General features: G+C 54.1%; 1 protein-coding gene across 11 annotated transcripts in view; it reads left to right on the plus strand.

The window, feature by feature from the left end:
* PPP1R12B (protein phosphatase 1 regulatory subunit 12B) overlaps positions 1 to 26508 on the plus strand; it is a 159935-nt gene that overhangs the window by 90394 nt on the left and 43033 nt on the right. For 5 of the 11 annotated variants that reach the window (XR_014052998.1, XM_081487330.1, XM_081487331.1 and 2 more), the window contains 5 exons: positions 3396 to 3486; positions 13533 to 13736; positions 15693 to 15882; positions 15968 to 16080; positions 16917 to 16958. Coding sequence is in view for 7 of the 11 variants with exons in the window: in XM_081487330.1 (XP_081343456.1) it covers positions 3396 to 3486; positions 13533 to 13736; positions 15693 to 15882; positions 15968 to 16080; positions 16917 to 16958 (640 nt within the window). In the remaining 4 variants the exon portion in view is untranslated. Of the gene's footprint in view, positions 1 to 3395; positions 3487 to 13532; positions 13737 to 15692; positions 15883 to 15967; positions 16081 to 16916; positions 16973 to 26508 lie in introns of those variants that run through there. The other 6 variants (XM_081487333.1, XM_081487335.1, XM_081487336.1 and 3 more) reach the window with 3 other exon arrangements.

Below are 26508 nucleotides of genomic sequence, written 5' to 3' on the forward strand. Positions count from 1 at the left end.
TGCCGCTAAGATCATTCGTGAACGGAGCCGCACTAAACGACAGATCTTCAGTGTCGGTGAAACAGCCTCTGTTGGAAGGAGATTCCATCCATGACTTCCGTAGTTAGAAGTCAGTGCCTGGCTTCAAGGCTGTAAAGGACAGACGGACTCACTTGTTACAGGCTAATGCAGCTGGTGACTAAGCTGAATCCAGTGCTCGTTTACCAGTTTGAAGATCTAGGGCTCCGAAGAATTACGCTGCACCTACTCTGCCTGCGCTCTGTGCTGGAGCGAGGAAGCCTAGATGGCAGCACTTCTGTTGACAGAAGGTTTACTGAACTTTTTAAGTCCATTTCCGAGACCGACTGCTCAGAAAATAAAGATTCAACCATTGCTGCTCACTGACCGTGTGCCGGGTGTCACCCGAGCACTCTGATGCAGGTGGACAGTGGGACTCATGTGGTTCACGCCTGCAAACACGTCTATCCTGCAGCCTGTGGGTCGAGGAGTGCTTTTGACTCTCTGGCTTGTTGTTTAAGAACTACATTTCATAAGGCTGTAGCTGCCACAGATGGTGAGTCTTCTGATGACCTGGGCAGAGTCCATTGAAAACCCTCTGGAGAAGACTCACCAAGAACGTTTGTGACTCTTGGGAAGAGATCAAAATATCCACCTTAGCGGGAGTTTGGAGGAAGTAGATCCCAGCCCTCATGGATGAGGTCGAGGGGTCCAAGACTTGAGTGGTGCAGGAGCTGCACAGGAGAACTAGACTGAGAAGGGGAGCCTGAAGTTGAGACTGAGTTGCTGCATCTCGTGATAAAGCTTGAAGGGTGAGGGTTTGCTTCTTATGGATGAGCACGGAAAGAGTTTCTTGTCTCAGTAGCCAAGACACAGAAGCAACCTAAATGTCCATCAGCAGATAAATGGATAAAGATGATGAGGTACATGTGTACAATGAAATAAAACTCAGCCATAAAAGATGAGACGATACAGCGACAGGGATGTAACTCGAGATTATCACAGTAAGTGAAGTTAGCTAGATGGAGAAAAGACAAATACCGTGTCATATCACTTATATGTGGAGTCTTTAAAAAAAAAGAAAGATACGAATGAACTTACATATAAAACTGAAATAGTCACACACATAAAAGCAAACTGACTGTTACCAGAGGGAAAAGAAGGGTGGTAAATTAGAAGTTTGGGGTTAACGTATACACACTACTACACGTAAAACAGATAAAGAGTAAGGACCTACTGTGTAGCACAGGGAACTGTGCTCAGTACTGTAATAACCTAAAGAGAAAAGAATCTGAAAAAGAATACATCTATGTATGTGTATAACGGAATCACCTTGCTGTACCCCTGAAACTAACAGAACATTGTAAATCAACTCTTGTTGTCCGGGTGCCCAGTCGTGTCCGACTCTTTGTGAGCCCATAGATTGCAGCACACCAGGCTGCCCTGTCCTTCACTGTCTCCTGGAGCTTGCTCAAACTCTTATGTCCATTGAGTCAGTGATGCCATCTACCCATCTCATCCTGTCCTCCCCTTCTCCTCCTGCCTTCAGTCTTCTCCAGCATCAGGGTCCTTGCTAATGAGTTGGCTCTTCACATCAGGTGACCAAAGTATTGGAGCTTCAGCGTCAGTCCTTCCAATGAACACCCAGGACTGATTTCCTTTAGGATTGACTGGTTTGATCTCCTTGCAGTACAAGGGACTCTGAAAAGTGTTCTCCAACACCACAGTTTGAAAGCATCAATTCTTCGGCGCTCAGCTTTCTTGATGGTCCAACTCTCACATCCATACATGACCACTGGAAAATCAACTGTACTTCAATTTAAAAAATAAAACATTTCTAAAGTTTTTTTTGCAATGGAATCTACTCCTGGTGAAGATGCTGTGGAGACTATCAAAGTGACAAGAAAGTATTTAGATTATTACATAAACTTAGTTGGTAAAGCAGTGGCTGGATTTGAGAGGATTGACTTCAGTTTTGAAAGAAGTTCTACTGTGGGTAAAATGCTGTCAAACAGCATGACAGGCTATGGAGAAGCTTTTTATGAAAGGAAGAGTCGATCAATGAGGCAAACTTTTTTGTCTCATTTTAAGAAATTGCCACGGCTCTCAGCAACCACCACCCTGCTCAGTCAGCAGCCGTCAACATGGAGGAAAGACCCTCCACCAGCAAAAAGATTACACCTTGCTGAAGGCTTAGCTGACGGTTACCATTTTTAACAATAAAATATTTTTAGTTGAAGTATATCCTTTGTATTTTAAAGATATAATGCTATTGCACACTTACTCAAGTACAATATATTGTAAACATAATTTGTATAGGTACTGGACATGTGACTTAGTTTATTGCAGCTCTCACTTTATTGTGGTCTGGAACCGACCTCAGTGTCTCTGAGGTGTGCTTGTGTTACAGTGACAATTGAAATGCATTATTAGGATATCGTCAGCAATCACTGAATATGAAGATGTAGATAAGATTCCTTGAAAAACAAGTGTTACCACAACAGAGAATCCGGACAGGCCTAATTCTGTGAGAGAAACGGAAACCCTTATGTGAAACTTTCCCGTAGAGGACACTCTAAACCCAGATGGCTCCGCTGGTGAACTCTTCCAGTCGCTTAAGGAGGAAATGACCCCTGTCGTAACACAGATCCTCAAAATAGACAAGGAGAGAACGCTTTTCACCTTTCATAACTTTAATTCCCAGACTGGCCAGGTTGTTATAAGAAGGGAAAACGACAGGCTAGTTTCTTCCAAGAACAAGGATGGAGAAATCCTGAAGTAAATAATACTGAATCTATATAAAAAGTAAGTCTATATATGATAATGCATCATGGCCAACCTGAGCTTATCCCAGGGATTCAGTGTTTTCTCATTTGAAAACCATTCAGCAAAATTCACCACATTAACAGAAAAAAGAAGGAATTGATCATCTCAGTACCTGGGGAGAAAAGCATATGATAAACTTCACACACTAGTGACTGAAAGCCAGAGGGAACAGCACACACACGCGCACCAGCTTCCAGGGAGGGAGGTGCTGCCTGCGCTTGGGGACCCGAGTCTGGGGTGTCGGCTGGAAGCCGGCTCTGAGGGCGGGAGCCGGGCGGGCGAGTCACACCACTCCTCACCATGCTCTGGAGGTTCGCACCAGAGCATGAAGGCCAGAAAAGAAATAGCGTAAGGATGGGAGAGAGGAAGGAAAGCTCTCATTTTACGGTTAGGACGTGGCTCTGCGTGCGCAGTAGCAGGTCTGCAGACCATGTCTTGGCGTCTGCCGTTCTCCCCAGCAGCCTTCCGTGGTCCGCCTCTGCCCGGCTCCGTCTTGGCGCGTGGGGCCCGCCTGTGTGGAGAGCGCCCCGTGTGCCAGGGCCTCACCTGCGCTGTGACTCTTCTCCCCACAGGTCGTATCTGACTCCCGTCCGGGACGAAGAAGCAGAGTCCTTACGGAAGGCGCGCTCCAGACAGGCTCGGCAGACTCGCAGGTCTACCCAAGTGAGTGTGGCCTCCGTGTTTTGAATCCTTTTGTCTGTCTGCCATCCCACGGGAACTACAGTCAACAAACGATAAAACGTGTGCCTTCTTGCAGCCACTGCAGCGAAAGCTTTCGTGTGAAATCTCACACTGCACAGAATCAGAGGCATTCATAGCTACACATACCTGCTCTCGCTTCTGCTCTTCCAGGCGCAGAGCAGCTTTCTCCTCTTTCCTCCCTAAGCCTCCTCATTTCGCTGTGCTGAGGCCCCCGTTTCGCTCCTGCAGGAGAAGCTGAGTGCTCCCCACACAGGTCCCAGGGGGCCCGCGGTGCCGCTCCTGGCTGTGCCCTCGAGAGAGAGAAGCAGGCGTCCACAGAAAAGCTCCTACACAGGTGTCTATAACAGCATTATCCTCTGGGGCCAGAAACCCAACTTCATTGTTGCCTCTGGCTAGTTGACTTGCTGCGTAGACCCACCTATGTGGAGCGTGCACGTCGCTGTAGCGCTGAGCCCTGGACACTTAGGAGCAGCAGGGTCAGTGCTCTGGAGCCGGGGCGCCCAGCGGTCCCCAGCAGGTGTGGGTGGTGGGCCCAGGCTGGGCTGTTGCAGAGACTAAACAAATAAAGCAGTTAGCAAGACTTGAAAAACCACACACGTTTCTGTTGATTAATGAATAGATGAACAAAATGTTCCATATTCAGTGAATATTGTTTGGCAATAAAAAGAAATGAAGTCCTAAAACGAGCACATACTACAATGCGGATGAACCTTAAGAAAAGTTAACGCTGGATGAAAGAAACAGGGCATGATTCCATTTGTATGAAAGTGTCCAGAACTGGCAGAGAAAAGAAAGCAGATGAGTGTTTGCCGAGGGCTTGGGGGGAGGGTCGGCGAGAAGTGACCCCTGAGGGTGTGGGGTGCGTGCCTGATGCTGGGTGCGGATGCCGCACAGCCCCGGGAACGTGCTCAGAGACAGTGCGTGTGCCGCCTGGACGAGTGGATTTTATGGTGTGTGGCTTATGTTTCTCTAGTGATGTTATAAAAAGGAAAGAGCCCTAAGGGAGGCATTGTGGTGAGGAATCTTTCGCAAAGGTCGCCGAGACCTGGTGGGAGGGCTCAGAAGCCCGGAGGCGCGCGGGCAGCTGTCCCTTGGCCGAGCTGGGCCGTGGGTGTGTGGCAGCGACATGCAGACAGGCTGTGATCAGGCGTCAGGGAGGCAGAGGAGGGTGAGCCGGGCGGCGGAGTTGAGGGGTCAACAGAGATGGTCCAGAGGGGTGAGAAGGCCGTTTCCAGGGGCGGGGAAGCCCCGCAGTTTCAGATGCTAAAGACACCAAGCAGGAAGGCTGGGGACTGACGGACCGGCCTTGCTGTGGTTGCGGACCCTCCAGGGCCGGGCAGGTGCCCCCCGGAGCCGGCGTTGTCACAGCTGTGACTGCTTGTGCTCGACGGCCGTTCATTCCCCCAGAGGACGTAACCCCGAGAGGACCAGACTGGCTGTCGTTTGTTTGTTTGGGTTTATTGTGGAAGAACATAGGTAATGTGCAGCGTAATGTTTTAGCCATTTTTAAGCAAACAGTTCATTGGCGGTAAAGACATTCACAGTTTTTTGCAGCCTTCTATCTCCAGAACAGCTTTCCTCTTCCACACGGAACCTTTCAACCCCCGAACACTCCCTGCTCCCCCAGCTACCAGCAGCCCCCACTCGGCGCCTTCTCTCTGTGACCTTGGCTCTAGGGAACCCGTGTGAGTGAGGTCACAGCTTCTGTCCTGGGGTGACAGCTTGTGTCACTCACCGTCTGTCCCTTATGTAGCTCATGTCAGAATGTCCTTCCCTTATGAGGCTGAACAGTGTTTCATTGTCTGTCCACACCACATTTGTTCATCCGTCATCCCTTGATGGACACTCGGGTTGCTCCCACCGTTTGGCTGCCGTGAACAGTGTTGCTGTGAACGTGGACGTGCAAATAACTCTTCAGTCCCTGCTTTCGCATCTTTTAGGTATAGACCCAGAAGTAGAATAGGCTGGATCATATGTTTCTGTCTTATTGTTCTTTAGTCACTCAGTCGTGTCCGACTCTCTGCGACCCTGTGGACGGCACCCCGCCAGGCTCCTCTGCCCCTGGGAGTCTCCAGGCTCCTCTGCCCCTGGGAGTCTCCAGGCTCCTCTGCCCCTAGGAGTCTCCAGGCACGGACACTGGGGTGGCTGCCATTGCCTTCTCTGTGTTTCTGTCTTAATTCTCATTAATTTTATATCCTGTGCCTCTACCGAGTTCATGAGCTCTGGTGGTTTTTAGGTGGCATCGTTAAGATTTTCCACGTATAGGATCATGTTGTCTACACATACTGACAGCTTTACTTACCCTTTTCCAGTGTGGACTCCTTTTATTTCTTTTTCTTGTCTGATTCCTATAGCTAGCACTTCCAATACAGTGTTGAACAAAAGTAGCAGGAGTGGGCATCCTTGTCTTGGTCCTCATCGTAGAGAAGTGCTTTCAGAGCGCTGTGGTTGAGGATGGTGTCTGCGCAAGGCTTCTCGCGCAGCCTTGATTACGTTGAGGTGTGTTTTCTCTACGCCCACTCTCTGGAGAGTTTTTTTTATATCATAAACAGATGTTGAATTTTGTCAAAACCTTTTTGTGCCTCTACAGAGATGATCGTATGGTTTATTCTTCACTTTGTTGATGTGGTGTCTGTCGCACTGATGGGTGTGTCGATCCTGAGTCATCCTTACACGCCTGGGATAAATCCCACTTGATCGTGGTATTGTTGGTTGGGTTAGTCTGTAAGTCCAGATCTCTGTGATCCCATGGACTGCAGCTCCACGTGGCTCCTCTGTCCCCCACTGCCTCTGGGGTTTGCTCAAATTCATGTTCATTGAGTTGGTGATTATCTCATTTCCTTTAGGATGGGCTGGTTGGATCTCCTTCCTCTCCAAGGGACTCTCAAGAGTCCTCTCCAGCACCACAGTTCGAAAGCATCGATTCCTTGACACTCAGCCTTCTTTATGGTCCAACTCTCTCATGGCTACTGGAGAAAATGTAGGTTTGACTATATGGACCTTTGTTGGCAAACTGATATCTCTGCTTTTTTAATACATTTACCAGGTTTGTCATAACTTTCCTTCCAAAGACCAAGCGTCTTTGAATTTCATGGCTGCAGTCACTGCACTCTGCAGTGATTTTGGAGCCCAGAAAGTAGAATCTGACACTGTTTCCACTTTTTCCCCTTCTATTTGCCATGAAGTGATGGAACCAGATGCCATGATCTTAGTTTATTGAATGTTGAATTTTAAGCCAGCTTTTTCACTCTCTTCTTTCAGTTTCATCAAGAGGCTCTTTGGTTGCTCCTCACTTTCTGCCATAAGGGTGGTGTCATCTGCATATCTGAGGTCATTGATACTTCTCCCAGCCATCTTCATTCCAGCTTGTGATTCATGCAGCCCAGCGTTTCACATGATGTACTCAGCAGAAAAGTTAAACACGCAGGGTGGCAGTAAACAGCCTCGACGGGCTCCTTTCCCGATTTGGAACCAGCCAGTTGTTCCATCTCCGGGTCTGTTGCCTCTTTAGCTGCATTCGGGTCTCTCAGGAGGCAGGTAAGGTGGTCTGGAGCTCTCATCTCTTGAAGAATTTTCCACAGTTTGGTGTGATCCACACAGTCAAAGGCTTTGGTGTAGCCAATGAAGCAGAAGTAGATGTTTTTCTGAAATTCCTTTGCTTTCTCTGTGATTCAGCAGATGTTGGCAATTTGATCCCTGGTTCCTCTGCCTTTTCTAAACCCAGCTTGTACATCTGGAAATTCTCTGTTCACGTACTGTTGAAGCCCAACTTGAAGGATTTTGAGCATTATCTTGCTAGCATGTGAAATGAGTGCAATTGTGCGGTAGTTTGAGCATTCTTTGGCATTGCCTTTCTTTGGGGTTGGAATGAAAACTGACCTTTTCCAGTCCTGTGGCCACTGCTGAGTTTTCCATATTTCCTGGCATATTGAGTGCAGCACTTTCACAGCATCATCTTTCAGGATTTGAAATAGCTCAACTGGAATGCCGTCACCTCCACTAGCTTTGTTCGTAGTGATGCTTCCTAAGGCGCACTTGACTTCACACTCCAGGATGTCTGGCTCTAGGCAAGTGATCACACCATCGTGGTTATCTGGGTCATTGAGACCTTTCTTGTATAGTTTTTCAGAGTCACTTCTTGCCACTTCTTCTTAATCTCTACTTCTTCCGTCGGGTCCCTGCCACTCCTGCCCTGTGCCGTGCCCGTCCTTGTATGAGATGTTCCTTGACGTCTCTGGCCTTTTGAGGAGGCCTCTGGTCTCCCATCTGTTGTTTTCTTCTGTTTCTTTGCACTGTTCATTGAAAAGGGCTTTCTTGTCTCCTTGCTGCTCTCTGGGACTCTGCACTCAGCTGGGGGTATCTCTCCCTTCCCCTCGCTTTTCCCTTCTCTTCTCAGACGACTGCATTGCCTTCTGGGGTTTCTGTTTCTGTGGGTGGGTTTTGGTCGCTGCTTCCCGTACAGTCTTACAAACTCCCATCCGCAGTTCCTCAGGCGCCCTCTCGGACCTGGCCCCTGGAATCTGTTCACCACCTCCACTGTGTAATCGTAAGCAGCCCAGCCCCTTCATTCTTCCCGGAGCTGTTGGTAGTTGCCCGGGGAGTGCCCACCAGACACTTCCAACCTGGGGGCTCATCTTCCAGAATCATATTTTTTTGCCTTTTCATACTGTCCGTGGGTCCTCCGGGCAAGAACACTGGAGTGGGCTGCCATTTCCTTCTGCAGTGGACCGTGTTTTGCCAGAACTCTCCACTGAGGCCCGTCGTCCTGGGTGGCCTTGCCGGGCTCGGCTCATAGCTTCACTGAGTCGCACAAGCCCCTTCCCCACAAGCAGTGGTCCATGAAGAGGGATCATGGCGTTTGATCTTTTTAACGTTTATCGGATTTGGTTTGCTCGTATTTAATTGACAGTTTTTACATCTGTGTTCATCAGGGATTTCAGCCTGTAGTTTTCTTTTTTTGTGTTGTATCTGCCTGGTTTTGGTATCGAGGTGATGCTGGCCTCAGAGAGTGAGTTCAGAAGCATTCCTTCCTCTGCAGTGTTTTGGAGGCGTTTCAGAAGGATAGGTGTTACTGCTTCTCTAAATGTTTTGCAGAATTCACTTGTAAAACCATTTGGGCTTGGACTTCTGTTTGTGGGGAGCTTTTATTATCATTATTGATTCCGTTTCATTACTGTTAATTGGTTTTTCTCTCCCTGGTTTAGATTGTCGTTTCTAGAAATGTGTCCATTTTTCCAGGTGGTTCTTGGCATATAATTGTTCACAGCAGCCTCTTATTGTTTTCTGTATTTCTGTAGTGTCAGTGTTAACTTCTTTTCTGACGATTGAGTTGAGCTCTCTCTTTTTTCTGGATGAATCTGGCTAAAGGTTTGTCAATTTTTTTTTGTCTTTTCAAAGAACTAGGTTAATTCCATCTTTTCGATTACTTTTAGACACTATTTGGTTTCATTTATTTCTACTCTGATCGTTGTGATTCTTCTGCTGACTTTGTTGTTGTTGTTCAGTGGCTAAGTCATCTCCAACTTTCTGCAGCCTCATGGACAGGCTTCCCTGTCCTTCACTATCTACAGGGGTTTGTCCAGATTCGTGCCCATTGAGCCGGTGATGCCATCCAACCATCTCATCCTCTGTTGCCCTCTTCTTCCACCTTCAATCTTTCCCGGCATCAGGGTCTTTTCCCATGAGTTGGCTCTTGGCATCAGGTGGCCAAAGTATTGGAGCTTCAGCGTCAGTCCTTCCAATGAATATTCAGGGTTGATTTCCTTTAGGATTGGCTGGTTAGATCTCCTTGCAGTCTGCTAACTTTGGATTTTGTTTATTCTTCTTTTTCTGATTCCTTTGGTTAAGGTTAGGTTGTATGAGGTTTTCTGTGTATCCTGAGGTAGGCTTGTATTGCTACGAATATCCCTCTTAGAATGCCTTTGCAGCGCCCCCGAGATCTCGGAAGGTGGTGTTTCCGTCTCATCTCTCTTTGGGTACACTTTGAGCTCTTTGGGATCCGTCGGTTGTTTAGTAGCACATTGTTTACCCCATGTGTGTGTGGGGTTTACAGGTTTTTCTCTTTTTTGTAGTTGATTTCTAGTCTCATAGCCTTGTGGTTGTAATAGATGCTTGAGGTGATTTCAGCTTTATTAAATTTACTGTGAGTTGTGTTAAGTAGTACAGATCTATCCTGGAGATACGCATTTGAAAAGAAGATGTATTCTGCTGCTTTTGAATGGAATAGGTTCCTCTGGTCTGTAGTGGCGTGGCCATCGGCACCCCCGCCCTGACAGTCGGTGGTGTGGCCATCGGCACCCCCGCCCTGACAGTCAGTGGCATGGCCATCGGCACCCCTGCCCTGCAGTCGGTGGCGTGGCCGTCGGTGCCCCCGCCGTCGGTGGCGTGGCCGTCGGTGCCCCCGCCGTCGGTGCCCCCGCCCTGACAGTCGGTGGCATGGCCATCGGCACCCCCGCCCTGACAGTCGGTGGCGTGGCCGTCGGCACCCCCGCCCTGACAGTCGGTGGCGTGGCCGTCGGCACCCCCGCCCTGACAGTCGGTGGCGTGGCCGTCGGCGCGCCCGCCCTGACAGTCGGCGTGGGGCCCCGTCAGCTGGCGTCGGGGGGTGAAGGCCCCTCCTGTTGCTGTGCTGCGGTTGATTCCTCCCTTCGTGTCTTTATTTCCTTCCCTCGTTTAGGTGCTCCTGTGTTGGGTGCGTATATACTGACAGCTGTCGTGTCGTCGTCCTGGATTCATCCCTTAATCATCATGTCCTTTCCGTCTTTGTTTCTTGTAACAGTCTTTATTTTAAAGTATATTTTTCTGACATAAGTATTGCTTCCTGGCTTTCTTTTGATTTCCATTTATATCTAATACCTTTTTTCATTCCCCTTCCTTTCAGTCTGTGTATCTTGAGGTCTGAAGTGTGTCTCTTGTCGGCAGTATGTATCTATGGGTCTTGTTTTTGTATCAGACTGTATTCAGCCACTGTCTCCTGATGGGAGCGTTTACTCCATCGACATTTAAAGCAGTTATTGCTTTGTCTGTGCTTATTGTCGTTACTGTTCTGAGACTGCTTTTCTGGTTCTTTTGTCCATCTCCTCTTTTGTTCTCGTCCCTTAGGATTTGAGACTCTTTAGTGTTATGTTTGGACGTCTTTCCCTTTTTCGTGTGTACATCTATTACAGTTTTCTGGTTTGTAATTACCATGAGGTTTGTATATAACAGTCTATATACATATATATGTGATTATTTCAAGTTGCTGATCTCTTTAATTTCGAAAAGGATTTTAATAACCCTGCATTTTTCATTCTTTCCCCTCCAAGATTACTGTTTTTCACATCATATTTTATATCCTTTCATTTTCTGTATCCCTTAACTACTTATTGCAGATATACTTGATTTTACTAGTTTGTCTTTTAACCTGTCTACAGCGATCAAACCCAGGTTTCCCAGATTACAGGTGGATTCTTTACCATCTGAGCCACCAGGGCAGCCCACTAGCTTTGTACTTGGTTGATTTATTGATACTTCCTTTACTGTGTATTTGCCTTTGCCAGCGAGATTTTTCCTTTTGTAATTTTCATGTTTCTGCTTGTGACCTTTTTCCTTTCTTTTGCTTAGAGAAATCCCTTTAACATTTCTTGTAAAGCTGGTTTTGTGGTGCTAAACTCTTTTAGCTTTTGCTTATGTATAAAACTTTTGCTTTCTCCATCCAATCCAAATGAGAGCCTCACTGGGGAGGGTGTTCTTGACTGTAGGCCTTTCCTTTTCATCGCTTTAAATACATCATGCCACTTCTTTCTGTCTTGCAGAATTTTTGCTGAAAAGTCAGCCGATAGCTGTAGGGGAGTTCCCTTGTTTATAGCTTGTTGCTTTTCCGTTGGTGCTTTTAATACTCCATCTTCACCTCTGACTTTGGCCGATTTAATTCCGAGGTGTCTCGGTATAGTCCCCTTTGGGTGATTCTTGACTGGGACCCAGTGTTTCCTGGACCTGGAAGTCTGTTTCCCTTCCCAGGTTAGGGAAGTTTACCAGCTGTTGTGTCTTCAAATATATCTGTGGCCCCTTTCTCTCCTGGGCCTCCTCCGGTGTGAATGGCGATGCATTGGGTGTGCCGTAGCGGCCCCTTACAGCCGCCCTCACGTCTGTGCGCGCTCTCTCCTCCTCCGTTCCTGGCGGCGGCCTCCTCTCTCTGCCCTTTGGCACGCTCAGCTCCTGACTCCTTCTGGTGCGTTTCCATTTCAATTGTCGGTTTCATCTCTGGTCCTTCTTTGTATTTTCTGACTCTTTGTTACAACCTCCTCACTCTTTTTTGCGTTCTTCGGTCGTCCTTACAGCTCTCTCCTTGAGCTTTTCTCGGGCAGGCTGCCTCTTTCCGCTTCGCCTCGTTGCTTTGGAGTCTGTCTTGCTCCTCCATTAGAACGTGTCCTGTTGCCTCACTTTGCCTAACTTGATGTTTTTATTTCTGCGTATCTAGCGGGTTCGTTCTGTTTTCCCCACCTTGGAGAAGTGGCCTTTTGTGGGAAGTGTCCTGTGCGTGCCAGCAGTACACCCCACTGTGCTCAGTGGAGCTCCATGCTCTAGGGGTGCCCCTGTGTGGGCTGTGGGGGACCCCGGGGCTAGAGCTGGCTCACTGGTAAGGCAGTCAGTGCAGGAAATCCTGGGGCTGCTGCCAGCCTGCAGGTGGTGGACTGAGGCAGCCCGTGACAGGCGGGTGGACTGGGTCAGCCCACGGCAGGCAGCGGCCTGCAGTTGTCCTGGGGCTGGTGTCCACCCACTGGTGTGTGAGGCTGGTGTCGAGGCTAGCGCAGGCTCCTCGTGGACAGGGCCGGGCCCCAGGCGTGTCTGGGTCTGGAGTCTGCCCGCTGGTGGGTGGACCTGGGCTCCAGGATCCGCATCCAGTGCCTCCGTGCTGCTGTGTGGGGCTGGCTGTCCAGGGGCTGCTGTGGGCTCCAGGCGTCATCAGACAGCCTGTCTGCTGGGGAGGGCAGGGCAGGTCGCTGCCTGGTTGATTGCTTGGCCTGCGGCTCCCACGCTGTGTGTCACCTGGGGGGCTAGGGAGAGGGTCCTGCCGTGGTGCTGGCCTGCAGCAGCATCCTTGTGGGGGGACCAGCTCCCAGAGTGGCTGTTGCCACTGTCTTCTCCCTGTCTCGCAGGGAGACTTGGGTCAGCCGCTGGGTCTGACCCGGGCTCTTTTGAATCCCTGCTTCCACCCTGGGTTGTGGGGTGTGTGAGGCTTTGCTTGTGCCTGCAGGAGCGGAGTCTCTGCTCCCCACAGCCTTCGGGGACTCCCCAAGGAGCCCCGCTGGCCTCGAAGCCTGGCGTTCTGGGGGCTCGCCTTCCCCTGCACAGGACCCCTAGCTGGGGAGCCCGGCGCGGGGCTCAGCCCCCTCGCTCCCTGGAGACGACGTCTGTGCTTTGTCTGCTGCTGGTGGACCGCCCCTCCTGCCATCTTGCAGTAGCCCCTTCTCTCTCTTTAGCTGTAGCAGATGCTTCCTGGCCACCCAGTCACAGTGGTCATTCTGGTGAGCCCTGGAGGGCTGTGCTCAGGGTCTTCCTGCCACTCCCGTCCTGGCCGTGGCCTCACGGTCAGCTCTCCGTGAGTTTTTGTGGATGTGGTTTGGGGTTGGTGGTTGTCCTAGCCTGACTGACTTTTCACCGTGCTGGGCCTGGCTCTCTCTGAGCGTTAACTTCGGTTTTCCTGGGATCTGCAGGGCAGGCTCAGCTGGTGCCCACGTGCTCTTTGAGATCGGGAGGGCTCCAGGGAGCCGTGAGTGCGTGAGTGTGGAAGCGGCAGGGGCGCTTGTGGAGCTGGAGGGCTGCGTTTGCCGTGCGCCTGGGCCCAGGCCCGGGGCCTCTGCGCACCCAGGTGTTTGTGTTCAGTGTGTATCAGCTCAGACGGCCTCACACCTGTTGGGGGCTGTTTGGAACTTGGTACCATTTGACCTTTAAGGAGCTTCCCTGCTCGTTCGCGGCCAGGTGTCCGTGGTTAGGGGGAAGCCTCTGACCGTGTGGTGTCTCCCCAGGGCGTGACCCTCACGGACCTTCAGGAAGCAGAAAGGACGTTCAGCCGGTCGAGGGTAGAGCGTCAGGCTCAGGAGCAGCCCAGCCTGAAGCCCGTGGGCCCCGGAGCGCTCGAAGGCGGCCCCCAGAAGCAGGAGCCCCTGGCAGCCCCAGCCCAGGAAGCCGGGGAGAGCCGCCAGCCGTGGGGCCGGAGCCCGGAGGGAGAGGTGAGTGCCCGCGGGGCCAGAGCAGGGTCTGGGGGGCTCTTCCTCACGGGGAGTCAAGCGCTTGCTGCTCTGCGGCCGACACCTCCCAGGAAGCCTGTTTACGTCCATCTGTGGCTGCCAGGCCTGTGTAACTGAAAGAATTCAGAGGACGTTAGACCTGAAGTGATCCGTTGTTTCCTCTGGGAGTTAACTAACGCGCTTTTTCCAGTTTTATTGACATAACGGGCAGGTTAGGCTGCGGCATGCTTCGGGGTGTGTGTGTCCTGTGAAATGATTCCCACCATAAGCTTGGTTAACGAATGTGAATGTCTTTCTGTTCCGAAAAGAGAGGTCTCGATATGATAAAATGCAAGTAGAAACATGAGCGTTTATTGCTGAGTTTATGCCTGGCACCGCTTTAGCTGTTTCCATGTATGAAACTGTTTAGTCCTCGGCACAGCCCTCTAAGGTGAATGCCAGTCCTTTCTACACTGAGGCCGTGGGGTGCGTGGTCAGCACCTTGCTCGGCATCTCCGCGACACCGGAGAGCCTGAGGGGCTCCCTGCAGCCCAGCAGGTAGGAGGCTGTGCTGTTCCCGCGGGGCCCAGCTTCAGCCCTGGCCGGGGCTGCGATCCCACAGCTGCAGGGCGTGGCCAGACACCAGCAAGGGACTTGCAAGAAGAGGTGGCGGGGGGCGCTGAGCCACAGCCTGCCCCCTCCCCGCGCGCTCCCCGCCCGCGGCTCCCGCAGGCCCTCCTCCTGCGCCGCGGGTGGATGTTCTGCCAAGCGTAGTCAGGGCTGTGGGGTCCTGTTTAGGGTGAGCATGCTCCTGGGTCACCGAAGAGTGTTCCAGCGACGCCTTTTATCTCGGGGTGATTGTCAGTACCGTTCCTTTTCATGCCCAGAAATGCCCCGGTTGGGATGATAAACTTTATGGTGACCGTGGTTGCAGGAAAAGACATCTTCCTGCTCCTTCTTTAGGTAACCAAGGTTCTGTGGTTTATTCCGTTTGTTTTACCAGCCAGTTTTTTGAGTACTTCCTGCCTACAGGGTTGAGTTCTAAGCACAGAGCATACAGTATCTCATCCAGTCCTCGCAGCCCTCTCTCAGGAAGCGCTCATTTTCCCTGTTTTACGAAGGAGGAAGTGGAGACTCAGAACCCGAGTCACCTGCTTAGGTCACGCTGCTCATTTGTGCCGAAGCTAGGATTTGAGCCACGCCCTGTCAGACTTCCAAGCTGACTGTATTTTATTGCTTCTGTCTCTGTGACTTATAAACAAAGAATCAGACAATCTCGGCACGTGGTGAGAATTTATGTCTGCATCTTCAACAAACCACCTCAACAAATAAATATTAAGGTTTATTGTCAAGCTCTGTCCTAACTCTCAAGGAAAAAGCGTTCAAAGGGGAAAAGGGGGATTATTTTTTTACTTTTGTTTTGGGGGTGGGTGCGCATGCAGGATCTTAGTTCCGCAACCGGAGATCACACCCGTACCCCTCGCAGTGGGAGCGCAGTCTTCACTCCGGGACCACCAGGGAAGCCCCAGAAAGTGGGAGTTTTTTGAAAGTGTCAGTAAGCCTAGTTATGTCACGTTGATAGAAGGCTCAGAAATTGGCACAAGGTCCAGATTCGGTCTGTCTTTAGATGACTCTTCCTCCTGTTGCTTCCTGCTGCTGAGCTGCTTCCAGAGCCCCACCTTTGAAAGGCCGGCACCCTTCCCGTCTGCTCTGTGGGAGCGAAGGGGCCGCCAGCGAGTCGGCACTTCCCAGTGCCCTTCGGCCAGTTTAGGAGGAGCTTTCCCGTGCTGCTCTCGGCCTGGCGGTGTCGTCAGAGTAGGGTGCAGACCTGCTTCCCTTCTGGCTGGTTGACTGCTTTATGAGCCTGCCGACGTAGAAAAGCCCATTTTTAATAAACGTGCTGTCCCTACACTTTCCTTGGACTTGACCTCTGACGTCTCATCCTATGGGTTGTTCTAGCCTGTGTATCATCCCCTGCGGTGTCCAGCTCAGCCCGACCAGCCCACAGCGCCAGCGTCCCCTCCTGCCCCAAGACCCTCCCTCTACACCAGCTCCTACCTGCTCCGGACGGGTGGGTCCTCCGCCCCCGACTCGCAGAGCTCAGAGCCCCCCACAGGCACTCCCGGGACGCAGGAAATGGACAAAAACGGTACGTCGGGCTTCCGAAAGGGCAGGCCCTCCAGTGCGTGTGCCCCGGGCTCCTAAGATCCGTGCCGTGTCTCCTCCCTGAGCAGAAGGCGAGGAAGCAGAGCCGGGCGACCAGCCCTCCGGCAGGCTGTCCGTCCGCGAGAGGAGGCGGCCCCGGGAGCGGCGGCGGGGCACGGGCATCAACTTCTGGACAAAGGACGTAAGTGGCCCGTCTGTGCGGGGTGTCGTGTGCTCCACCCGCCGTCCTGTGTGGGTGCGAGAGAGGGTCCCACCCGGCGCCGCGAGCCCTGTGTGTCAGGACGCGTCATGAGACAGGCTGCAGGGGCGCGGGCTCGTCTGGGAGGCTCAGGCTTGGCACCCAGGGCAGTGCCAAGCGCACGGGCGGGCGGGCGCGGCGAGTGTAGACGGACAGACAGAGCAAGCGCAGCACCGCGCGGGTGCAGCCGCCCTGGGCCCCGAGGGCCCCTGGGGAGTGGGCACCCCGGCGTCCCGCGCGCAGGGCTGGCCGAGGACCCCAGGGTCTCTCAGAGTCGCCTGACGCAGGTCTCCTCTTCCGGAGGAGAGAAAGGAACAGCTGACGTAACACGGCTTGACTTTGCGTCTGAGGGCAGGGCTCCGTGCATCCGCTCCCCTCGGGCCTCTGCCTGCTGGCTCAGGCTGCCTCTGGCGTGTACAAACCGAGGGGCCGGGGTCAGGTCCCCCGTCATCGTGACCCATGTGGAACTAGGTGGATGGTTCATCGGGGCGGGAAGAGAGGCGGTGGTGGTCGCTGTCAGAAGCGGTGGGTGTGAGCGTCTCGCTGTGGGAACGGACGGATCCACTGGCGGCAGAGCCCGGGAGAGTTGGAGCTCTCCCCTCCCGCCAGGGCCGTTCCACTCGGGCTGCGGGGGGCGCCCGAGGCAGCGCTGAGGCTGCAGCGCCGGCTCCCTTGGCCGCCAGCCCTCCCTGCCCAGGCGGGTGCTGACGGGGCTGACCTGTGCCGCCAGCACTGTCTGTGACCGTGACCGCTTGTTTTCCTTCCTCCTCCCTTTCCAGGAAGATGAAACGGAAGTCCCGGAAGAGGTGAAGAAGGCGTGGGTGAGTGACCCGTGGTGAGGCTGTCCCCGCGGGGCCGCCCTGCCCGCGTGTGCCCACCTAACAGGAGCAGGCTGCATGCAGGCTTGGGTCTGGGGGCCCAGGGGCCGCTGCCCTGGGGACGTGCTGGCTGCTCGCCCGCGTCCCGTTTTCTTGGCTGGCGTGCCGGTGCCCGTGTTCCTGCCCGAGGCGTCCTCGGGGCTCCTCCGGCCAGGCCTCACATGGGTTCTGAGTCTGTCTTCTCTCCCTTGTGCTGTTGGAGTGTGTAAGGTCCTCTGAAATCTCAGGAATAAAGGTGCAGCAATGCTGTTTCTCGTGGATCGGCGTCCTCTGCACGCTGGCAGCGAGGAGCACAGGAGTGCGGGGTGGAGACCGTCAGCAGTGACTTACACTTGACTCTGAAACGAGGTTGAGCTCTTGTGTGTGCAGCTCACGGGCCTGCAGGCCTGGCGCCCGCTCCTGCCTGAGGGCCGCTCTCCCGAAGCCCCAGGCTCGCGTGCGACAGGGTCCAGGCTCCGAGCAGCACCGGGCGTCTTTTCTCTTTCTTCCTTTGGGCTTTTTGTTTGTTTTCTTGGCCGTGCTGCGTGGCTCCTGGGGTTAGGGTTAGGGGGTCTTCACTGCCCGGCCAGGGCTGGAACCCGGGCCGCCACGGTGACACGCCGGGTCCTGAGCCTGGGCCGCGGGGACGTCCTCCTGCCATTTCTCCAGAAGGAGGGGATTGGTTTGGCTTTGACCAAATGAGTTGAGAGAGTATGTGCATTTCTGTTGGAAATTGTCTGAAGAGATGGTCTTTTTTCTGCCCTAAGTTATGTGACAGTATGCTATCAGAATATATATAATAACTCATCCTGAAAATCAATAGCTAGTTCATTTTTAGAGAGGAAGTAGGGATGCTCTGCTGTCCCTGACCTGCCTGGATTGGGGTCGAGACCCAGGAAAGTCAGGAGTGGCCTCCAGAGGCGGTGCCTTCGGGACCGCTGAGGAGGGGGCAGCCCCTCGTTGGGGGAGGGGCTGGGGGCAATGTGGGCACAGGCGCCCGAGGAGGCCCCCCAGGGCAAGGTGTGTGCACATGACCGCGACCTCGTTCCTAGGGGCTGGCGGGGCTTCGGGAGACAGAGTGAATTGTAACTAACATAGCTAACCAGGGAGCCCAAGTGTGACCGCAGAGCTTGGACACGGCCACCGTGTATGGAGGGGCGTCAAGGCCGGGCAGCTCCACAAAGGAGCCCCAGCGAGGAGGCCTTGGTGGCGTCCCTGCTGGGGGAGGCCGCAGTTTCTGCTTTTCTGAGCTCCTTGGTGCTGGGGCACCCGGCAGGGGTGCCGTGTGTGTCTCAGGAGGGCAGGGTGTGCGGTGAGCCAGCGCCCCAGCCCGCTTGGGGTGCCTGGGGCGGCCGTGCCCCGATGCCAGCCCGGCCCTGGTGGGCTCCTCCCCGGTACCTGTGCAGCCTGGCAGGTGTGACGCCAGGGTCCACACCGGCCCCCGGGGCAGCGGGCCCGGTCCCCACGGACCCTGGGAGTCCATCCTGGGCCGCTGGGGGGTCAGGACCGCCCTCGTCCCCTGCCTCCTCCGTCAGGCGGCAGCCGCGAGCCCCCAGAGTGGCACGGAGCCCTCTGGAGCCGTGCGGCTTTCTTTCCTGGTTTGGGGGCAATAAAGCTGTATCTAGTGTTGAGGTCATGACCGCGTCCTTCTCCATCTTAGCCCGCTCCTTTGGAGGGTGCAGTCTAGGTTTTAAGTTCACTCGTCACCTGACTCTGACATCTGCTTTGTAAATCAGGATGTGACAGCAGTTAGTGCGTGCACAGACCTGACCGAGTTCTGAAAGCGGTCACCGGGGTGTGACTCACACACGACACAGATCCCTTCTCTCCCTGAAAAGTCGCTGCCTCCCCATCCCGAGAGACAGCCGCTCTTCCGTCGCTGCCGCCAGAGGTCTGAGTTGCCTGTTCTTGAACTTGCGTCCGTGGAGTCACTCAGTGACAGCTCCCTTTAAGGCTGGGAGGGAGCCTTCATGGTTACAATCTCCAGCCCGGATCCCTGGTCAGGTGGGAGCTGGGATGATCCCAAACGTGTGCGGATATCTCTCCTCCTCTCAGGGACTAGAGCCTGGTTAGGAAACCTTTGCTATTTAGCCCTGATCTGTGTCAGCGCCGTGGACATCTGTTGCCTGTCGTGTAGCTCAGCTAGAGAGGTGGCGCTGGCGTGCTTGTCCGGGCACGGTTTACAACTGACACGGCCCTGGCGTGTCCTCAGTTCTGGGTAAGAGGTGCCCTTCCGTGGTGGTGACCCACGGAGTGTGTCCAGGCCCCACGTGGTGCACCTGTTGAGGCAAACCCCATCCCCCTGGGAAAGCCACGAGGCGGTGAGCCCGAGGGGGACGCAGGGTTTAGGTCTCCATGGCCCCTTGGCGCCACGCTGGGAGCAGGTCTGCACAGCTGTCCGCAGGAGGTGGGTGCCCTCCCCCAGAAGTCCTCGCCTGTCTTCATCTTGCGAACTGAGGCCAAACCGAGTCTGGGTTTGACGCGAGGGAGGCGGCTGCTCCCGGCTGAAGTGCTGACTGCCCCCTGGCCCTGGGGGACGGCGTGTGCTCAGGGCCCTGCAGACCCTCTGTATCTTTCCTCGCCTGAGCCTCTGGCCTGCCCGCGTTTCCTTTACGCTGTCTGGTCTCCCTGTTCTTGTTCCCGTCCCTCCCCTGGAGCAGACTGTTCCCTGGGAGGTTCCGGCGTGGGGCTGAATCCGTCACTAGAGGGCACACGTGTCTTGGAGCGGTGGTGAGCAGAGCCGTGCCTGAGGAGGCCGGGTGGGAGGCGGGGGGCCTGGTGGGGAATCCAGATCCGTGCGGGGACGCGGCCTGCCTCCCAGACGTGGGCGCCTTAGAGCTGGGAGGGAGTTAGAGAAAGCCTGGCCGAGGGGCCTCGCCCCACGGTGGGAGCTCTGAGGCCCGGGCCGGCGGAGTGTTCGGGGAGTGAGAGCTCTCCAGGTGGGTGACGCCCTGCTTCAGGGGCCACCCTCACGTCCCTGTCATTCCCCATCCCTATTTAGGGACACAGATGAGCAGCCCCGTAAAGAGGCTCAGCAGGTGGGTGCAGAGGGGTTCCGGGCTCAGAAGCTTTGCCCCGTGGAGGTGGGGCCGCCATCGCCCGGCACGAGGCTGTCACACCAGCCCAGAGGTTCTTCAGACCCCATGGTCTTGGGGTTTTTCTGGAGGCTTCATCAAGTGTATAATTCATTGTTAACTCAGTCTCCACTCCCCTCTGCCTTCCCTCAGAAGATGGAGGGTGAGTCTAGGCGTTCCTAGCTGGGTTTCCTGTTGAAGTGTGCTAGTGTGCAGTATTGGGCGAGCTTCCGCTGTGCGGTGCTGTGAGTCACAGGTTTGAAGGTCAGCTCCGTTGAGAGCTCGTGCAGAACGCTGGACCTGCCCCGCGCGTTGTGCAGCCGTCCTTGCGGCTTCCTGCCCCGCGCGTCGCGCGGCCGTCCTTGCGGCTTCCTGCCCCGCAGGAGTCGTGCCTCCCACTCCTCCGTCATCGTCTTTCGTTTTTCCTGAGCAGGTTCCGTGTTTGACTTGAGTTGCTGGTGGCGTCGCACCTCCTCGCGTGAAGGAAGGTTCCCTTGAGGGGTGGCTCTGAGGTTGCGTGAGAGTCTGATCCGTGTCTGGGGGAGCGCTTCCTTGCTGCCCTGACCTGGGCGCGTGTCTGTCCGTCAGGATGAGACATTCCCGTCCTTCACTTAGGAAGGTGCTTCTCCCCTACATCCCTGTTGCTTTCGGGCCAATCATGTGCCGTCATCCGAACAAACCATGACACTTGACCTTCGATGGCGGCCACGTAGCGTCCCATCCAGAGCGGACCAGGGGTCTGATGACGCCTCCTCCTGGAGAGGCCTGCCCAGGAGACGTGCTGAGGACGTGCTGGTCGGAGGGCTCTGAGATCCCTGCAGGAGACAGCTGGTGAGCTCGTCCAGGGACACCTTGGTCCAGTGCTCCAGAAGGCATAAGCGATTAAGTCTAAGACTTTCAAACTAAATCAGAAAGAGACCCAAACTGAGATTTTTCCAGCAAGCTTGGTTTTGAACTAAGCTGTAACAGAAAATGGAACTTGCGGTGGGAGCCACCTGTCGGCGGGAACGTCTCTCACACCTGAAGCTGCTGGGTGCGTCTCCCCTCCTGTGCCCTGTCCCTGTAGCCCCTCATCCAGTCGTGGAACAGGCACTCTGAGCTGCCTGCCATGGCCAGGCCGCGCTCCAGGGTCAGGGTCACCCTGTCCCCAGTTCTCGGCCGCTGTGGGGGAGGCCCCGTGGGAAAGCCCTGTGGTCGTGGAGAGCCGGCTGCTGGGGCTCTGCTGATGGCTTCTGAAAGGGAGACGCGGCCTCTCTCCGGACCTTGTCTGCAGTCTTTGATGGGCAGGAATGTCATGGACAAGGAAGCCTGGTATGCTGCAGTCCACGGGGTCACAGAGAGTTGGATGCGACTTAGTAACTGAACAAGTGTCATTCTAGGCATCAGAGGGCTAAATCACAGTTTAATACAGAAGAGCTCCCAGAAATAAGTTTTCCAAAGAAAGCCCCTCCTTAAGGGAAATGGAGACTACTCAAAGACATAATAACACTGCGCAAAGTCAGGCCAGGCAGAGGCAACCAGAGCTGAGCCAGCTGCTCCGCAGAGCTCCTCCTGTCTGACAGTCTCTCAGCTCTTACAGAACATTGGCCGTATCCCGCATGGTATGCGGTGGTCCTTATGGCTTTGTGAGCTGGAGCTTCAGTCAGTCTACAGACGGTCACGGGCTTGGGATTCTAGAGCCAAAAGCAGCTTGAACTTCTCGTTTTCCGTATTTATTGGTTGCGCTGCATGGCTCGCAGGGTCTTGGTGCCCTGGCGGGGATTGGAGCGGGTCCCAGCAGTGAAAGCGCTGAGTCTGGAGCTCTGGGGCTCCCTGAGCGCTTCCCTTTAGAGCTCACAGCCGAGCCCCAGGGGGAGTGTGCACACGAGTGTGTGGGCTCTGCACCTGAGTGTGCACCTGTCGTGTGTTGTGACTGTCACAGCGAGAGGAGCGCAGGCCTGGCTCCGCAGCCCGCCGCTCTGCAGGAGACGCTTTGTTTCCGCGTCTGTAAAGCGGGGTTGATGATGTTGTCGACCTCTTAGAGTTGTGAAATAAGAACCACTTAATACACTGAAATGGCTAGAGGTGAGTCACATCCATCAGACTGTTTCTCGAATCTTGGAATACTCGCACTGACCTGAGAATACTCGGATTTTGAGGTTGGTTATTAATTTATCCACCAAGGATGGATTTTTCGGAGTCAGAGACGTAGCCCCGGCTCCAGCACATGCCTGTGCTCTGGAAACGGACCTGGTGAGTTTTGAGAAGTAAACGTTAAAGGGCATGAATGCCGAGGCGTGGGAGAGTCAGGCAGAGCCGGGGGAAGGCGAGCTCGGGGCGCCCTGGGTCCCCGCCTGCCGGGTCCTCAGCAGCCCCCGGGCTCTGCCTGCCCTCCTGCACCAGCACCCGCCCACCTTCACGCTCGTCTTTGCACACATGCACGCATGCACACATGCACGCATGCACACGCACACTCACGCACGCACACGCATGCTTACGTGCACAAACACACGCATGCACGCACACACGCACACTCACACACACACCACACACATACGCACACTCCCACGCACACATGCACGTACGAACACGCACACTCACACGCCACACACATACGCACGCTCCCGTGCACACACGCATGCACACACACACAGCCCCCCCACACACACACGCATGCGTGCACACACGCACGCTCACACACACACCTCCCACACATACGCACGCTCCCGCGCACACACGCATGCATGCACACACACCCAAGCACACACACGCATGCACACGCACATGCACGCTTACGTGCAGAAACACGCATGCACGTGCACACACACATGCCACAAACACACGCATGCACGCACGCTCACACACACACACGCCGCCCTGCCTCGCTTGGAGTAGGTGGCAGCCTCCCCTCCTGCTTGCTCGTTTTCTCAGCCTCGCTCCTGGCGCTCTGCTGGGCGCTCTCCCCTCCGTCAGGCAGGACTCGGCCTTGTTACCCACCCTCGTGAAGCCCCTTCATCTGCTGGCAGGCGCCCAGCGGGTTCTGTCCGTGCCCGCCGCTGGGTAGTGTCTTCGTTGTTCTCCTTTGAGGTAAAAGCCGAGGCCTGTTTTGCTTTCCCTTCTCTCCGGGGCCCGATTGCCTAATAAGGTAAAGTATGTCCCAGACGAGCTGAGCTGTTGAGACAGAACAACCGTCTAAGTTTAGAGACCCGGTAGGTGAGCTCCGGACCGGACTGCTTATTTCTGTAGTCAAGTAGTAGTTTTCACGTTCACTGGAAAACCACCATCATCTTTTTTTAAGCAAGCCGCTCTCCCTTTTAATTGAGTGAGAAGACAGTAAAATACAGATTTTCCTCCCTCAGCTCCTTTGTCTTTAGCTGGAAAAGGGGAAGAGAAGGGAAAGGTAGTTAACTTGTCCCCAGAGTGAGAGGACTTGCGAAGCCTGAGAACTTTGTTACAGTGCTCCTGGGATAGATGGAATGGGCAGGGCTGTTGTGAACAGCCCCCAGGGGTCGGCAGGCTCTCCACACAGCCAGTGGGGTCCCAGCAGTGACGCCGGGCACCGTGGGTGGGGCGCTGGGGGAGACGGGCCAGTGCCCTCCGTGCAGGCCGCCCGCGGGGGCTTCTCCAGCCTGGCCGCCACGCTTGCTGGGACAGCCTCTCCTGTTATGCGCTTCTGTAGTTCTTAGAGTCCTACAGCTGCCAGGTTTTCTATATATGGGTCACATTTGTGCCTTGCTCCAACCAAGCAGGATAAACCAGCCTGAGAACAGTTCCTTTTGGCATCTTCCTTTTAAGGACTCTATCAATTTTAGGTCATGCTGTTGCCAAGCAGATCTCAGTAAAGTGCGCATGTACTCCTCGCAGACCCTGTCATGTTGGGGCCCCTGCCCTATCACATCAGTGAGTTCTGCCTCAGTCAGGAATCTTTCAGATGGAATCAGTTGACCTTCAGGGTATCTGTGTGGCCTTCGCTCAGAGGCCTAGAGACGTGGCAGGTTTCTCAGCTGCTGAGGGTAGGACAGTTAACCTCTGAGGTTCCCACTTCTTCCAGTCTCTTCCTTCTGCCTCTGGCTGCCTTCAAGGCCTCCAGTTTTTTGTCAGCGACCTGTGACCTTGTGTCTTGCTGTTAGAGGCTTCAGCCTCTGCTGTATAACTTGTTCGCAGTGGTTACACAGGCAGTGTGTTCCCTTACAGGAAGCACGTGGCGTACAGAGACGTACAGAGCACTCCTGAAGGAGGGTGTCCTTTTAGGGGTCGCCATGGGGGGGATGCTGTGCCTGCGTCCGCGGGCAGGGCCGGGAAAGCCAGGCCTCCCTCGTGCCCCAGGAACACAGCTGTCCTGCCGCTGCGCTTCTGCCCGCCGCCCTGCAGTCGGGTAAAAGCCTCTCTCATCTGAGTTCAAAGCCACACTCGACCCTGTGTGTGAGCTCACCTTTTTCGGCAGAGAGAGCTTCTAAAAGTCCGACCACCACGTTGGTCGAGGAGAAGCCGCTTGCACGTGGGTTGTGCGCATCCCTGACCGCGTGGCCTCTTGTGCGATGACATCATCATTCAGCCCCCGCCCCCGTCCACGGCTGCCATCAGCCTGCAGGATGATTCTCAGGGTCCACCTCTGGCTGCTTCATGATGCCTCCTGCTGTTATTGGCCCCCAGATTTGCACATTGAAACACATGCTTCATTATCAGTGCTTTCCCTTTGTTTCTTCTTCATGTTTTATTATTGATTTTTTGTGATTTTAGCTGAGTTTTACCTCTTAAGAATTTCATCTCAGGATAGTCATAATTGGTGGGGTGTAGAAAATGTTTGTTGTAAGAGGAGATTCTTACCAGTGTAAAGCGTAAGAATAAAGTCATTCACTCAAATGAGACTATTGTTTAACATTCTGGTGAATTTCATGCCGGTATTTTTCCTAAGAGTTTTTTTATCCCGAGACCAGCTAATGGCTTTCTTAAGAAGAGGATCGTTTTCAGCTTGGGCATTCCGGGCCCCCATCATTACTGTGATGACAGTTTCGCGTGAGGCTGGCTTCAAAGCCCTTGGGTTCGGCTCTTTCATGGAAGGAGTCAGGCCGCACTGGCTTTGATCGTGGGGAGCCCACGGGGTAATTGCTCCCTGCGCAGTGCAGTCTGGAAGTTTCCTTAGTTACAGGAGTCTTCATTTCTTCTGGAGACTTTAACCATGGCTTAGGCCTAGCTAATGTCAGCCTTCTATCCCCATGATTGAGGTAACAAGCTTAGTGGGGGATTTGCGGCTCTTTCTCAGCAAACGAAGTGTTTATAGATTCGCCCCAGCAGGAATGTCAAACTTGAGGCACTGACTGATGCTATGGCTGGAGGGGTGGGCTGGTGGGGGCCGTGGTCACTGTCTACCATGCTTCGTTTTTTCCAGCTCCATTTTCCATCAGGCAGACTCAGGATTCAGAGCAGGCATTCAGGGGCCGGAATTTCTCTCATAGAAGACCGTAATGTTCTGTCCAGACGCAGTGCTCGAGGGACGCAGATGTCCGCACAGGTGTGCTGGAGTGTGCATGCCCCCTGCGCTTTCAGAGGTTTCCTTTCCTTACAGCCCCAACTCTCACACTGTGAATTTTGCCAGTTTCGATGGCCACTGAGAAGAAAGAAGGGACTTTTAAAAACCCCTTTAGCAAATTAATAGTTCAAACTAAAATACTTAGTGTGGGCTTGGAGCTTATAGCTCCAGTTATATTTCTGAAATCTTTCTTGGGTTCTAGAAGCATGCTAGAAGGAAAGTACCGTGTTTGGAGATTCTGTACCAAGTGAAGCGGCGCCTGCTGTAAGATGGAGCTTTGCCTGGCACTGGGGGCTCGGAGGAGAGCTTCACCGCCTCAGTGGTCGCAGGGCTGTCGTCCCTGAGCGCTAAGGTCTCCCTCTGTCAAAGCGCCTGGCTCTTTGAGGGTCTGCACTCTAGGCCCTTGGGGGGCAGTGGGGCAGCCAAGTCTTTGTCTTGGCACCAAATGCTGCCAGTCCGGGCTCTGCAGACTTTATGTGTAGGGTCTGACCGTCCGTATTGTCTACTTTGCCAGACACTTGGTCCGTCTCAGCTGCTCAGCTCCACTGTGGAGAAAGCAGCTGTGGACAGTGTGTCCTGAATGGGCATAGCTGTGTTCTGACCAAACTTTTCGTACAAAGCGGGCTGGTCTTGGCCTGCAGGTCAAGCTCCAGGTGACCGGGCCGGACGGGCTGCCGGTGGCCGCATAACTCTAGGCACCTGTTCATCTCCCATCGAGCCTACCTTGTTGATGCAGCGTTTTTCCAATTCTTGAGCATCGCCGGCAACGTGTGGGCAGGGGAGTCGTGTTGGAGGCAGCCGTCTGTCCTCACCTGGAAACGCACTGCTGCAGGGGACGCAGCAGAACTTCCCGGAGGGGAGCGTTTACACGGAGCTTCCCCATTGTCTCACTTCATGGCCTTCTGGGGAGAAAGCCTGCCATGACGATCCC

The sequence above is a fragment of the Giraffa tippelskirchi genome, chromosome 5 (genome assembly GCF_054371585.1).
Source record: "Giraffa tippelskirchi isolate mGirTip1 chromosome 5, T2T-mGirTip1v1.2.pri, whole genome shotgun sequence".
In the NCBI taxonomy this organism is placed as follows: Eukaryota; Metazoa; Chordata; class Mammalia; order Artiodactyla; family Giraffidae; genus Giraffa; species Giraffa tippelskirchi.